Genomic DNA, 1833 nt, shown 5'->3' with positions numbered 1-1833 from the left:
CACACACACACACACACACACACTCTGATCATAAAATTAAAAACTCATCCCATGAATTTCAGTTTGGGGTTAAGACAGAATTTTCAACACGTTTTGAAGAAGTCCTAGCCACCTCTGCCCTTTTGTGCTATGTCTTCCTGTCAGTCAGAGCCCTCAGCCCCGCAACTGTGAGACTACAGGAAAACCTGACTGTAGTGCCCTTCATGGGAGCCAGAAGAGGGTGTTAGATTCCCTAGGACTGGAGTTATTGATGCTAAGGAGCCACCATGTGGGTGCTGGGAATCAAACCCAGGTCCTCTGGAAGAGCAACCGGTGCACTTAACTGCTGAGCCATCTCTGCAGCACCTGGGGTCTTAATTCTTTATGTAAAACCTGACCTACGTATATCCATTCATTAGCATGTGTATCAGCGTCCCTCATTAATGAGACAACTGTATGTCCACCAAAGAACCGTTCCTACATTAGTTTCTCTCTGCTCTATCTGCAGTGTCTGACCTTTGTATGTTTCCTAGACCACACAGCAGGGTCATGTGAAAGGGGTCACATTGTGCACAGCTGCAGTCCAGGGCGCACCTCTGTCTCTTGCCTTCTTCCGCTCCTCAGCCCGACGCTTGATCATGGCCAAAGCTTCCAGGCTGTCTGTTATCTTCTTGTGTTCCCTGCTCTCCCACTGGTGACGCTCTTCCTTCTCGGCGGCATACCCACCTCTGGCCCATGCCTCTGCACACGCCCTAGGGAAGGAAGGACAAAGGTCAGACCTGGGGGCTGGGTGTGGGCACGGCTGTCCACACCTAAGCAGGAACAGTGCCTTGAGTTGGAGGCCAGCAGGGGCTAAATGAGTTCCGGGAAGTGGGAGACCCAGTAGGCAGGGACGTGGGTGGGGAAGGGAGAGAGAAAGAGGATCTAGGGCTCACTTAACTCTTTTACTTAAAGGTGGATTTCTATTTCCTTTTATATGTATGCATGCATACCATAAGAATGCAGGAGACAGCAGAATCCAGAAGAGCTGGAATTAGAGGTAGTTAGTTATAAGCTGTGTTGGGATGGTTTGCAAGAACAGCAAATGTAGCCAGGCATGGTGGCACACGCCTTTAATCCCAGCACTTGGGAGGCAGAGGCTGGCGGATTTCTGAGTTTGAGGCCAGCCTGGTCTACAGAGTGAGTTCCAGGACAGCCAGGGCTACACAGAGAAACCCTGTCTCGAAAAACCAAAAAAGAACATCAAATGTTCTTTCCCACATCTGAGCCATCTCTCTATCAGGCTCCCTACAACTTGTAAAGGTTAAAAGAAAATAATAAACATATGCTGTCTGGCCAAACGTGTTCGTTCCTTAGTCTTGTGGCTGTCTGTACATGTGTATGCATGTACATGTATGAATGTGTGCATGGAGGCATGCATGTACATGTATGAATGTGTGCATGGAGGCCAGGGCATGACCTTGGGTGTCTTTCCTCTTCAGGCACCATCCCCCTTATCTTTGAGGCAGGGTCTCTTCCTGGGACCTGAAGCCCCCCGAGTGGGCTAGGCTGGTTGGCCATCGCATTCTAGAAACACTGTCTCCACCTCTCCAGAGCTGCAATGGCAGGCGCCTGCCACAGAACCCAGCTTCTCATGTGGGTTCTGGGGCCAAGTTTAAGTTCTCATGCTTGTGAGGGAAGTACTTTACTGACTGAGCCATCTCCTCAGCCCCTGAACTCACTCATTTCTTCAAAATTAAGAAACTGGAGATGTCTGGGCATGGTGGCGCACGCCTTTAATCCCAGCACTTGGGAGGCAGAGGCAGGCGGATTTCTGAGTTCGAGGCCAGCCTGGTCTACAGAGTGAGTTCCAGG

At 50.4% G+C, this 1833-nt stretch overlaps 1 protein-coding gene across 1 annotated transcript in view; it reads right to left on the bottom strand.

Annotated features, from left to right (window-relative positions):
• Positions 1-1833, bottom strand: part of Dnaaf1 (dynein axonemal assembly factor 1) — a 26304-nt gene that overhangs the window by 6256 nt on the left and 18215 nt on the right. Inside the window, exon 7 of the mRNA XM_021169451.1 lies at positions 574-731. Within this exon, the coding sequence (XP_021025110.1) occupies positions 574-731 (158 nt within the window). The remainder of the gene's footprint in view (positions 1-573; positions 732-1833) is intronic.

The sequence above is a fragment of the Mus caroli genome, chromosome 8 (assembly GCF_900094665.2).
Source record: "Mus caroli chromosome 8, CAROLI_EIJ_v1.1, whole genome shotgun sequence".
NCBI lineage: Eukaryota > Metazoa > Chordata > Mammalia > Rodentia > Muridae > Mus > Mus caroli.
This window is presented reverse-complemented; position numbering and strand designations above follow the sequence as displayed.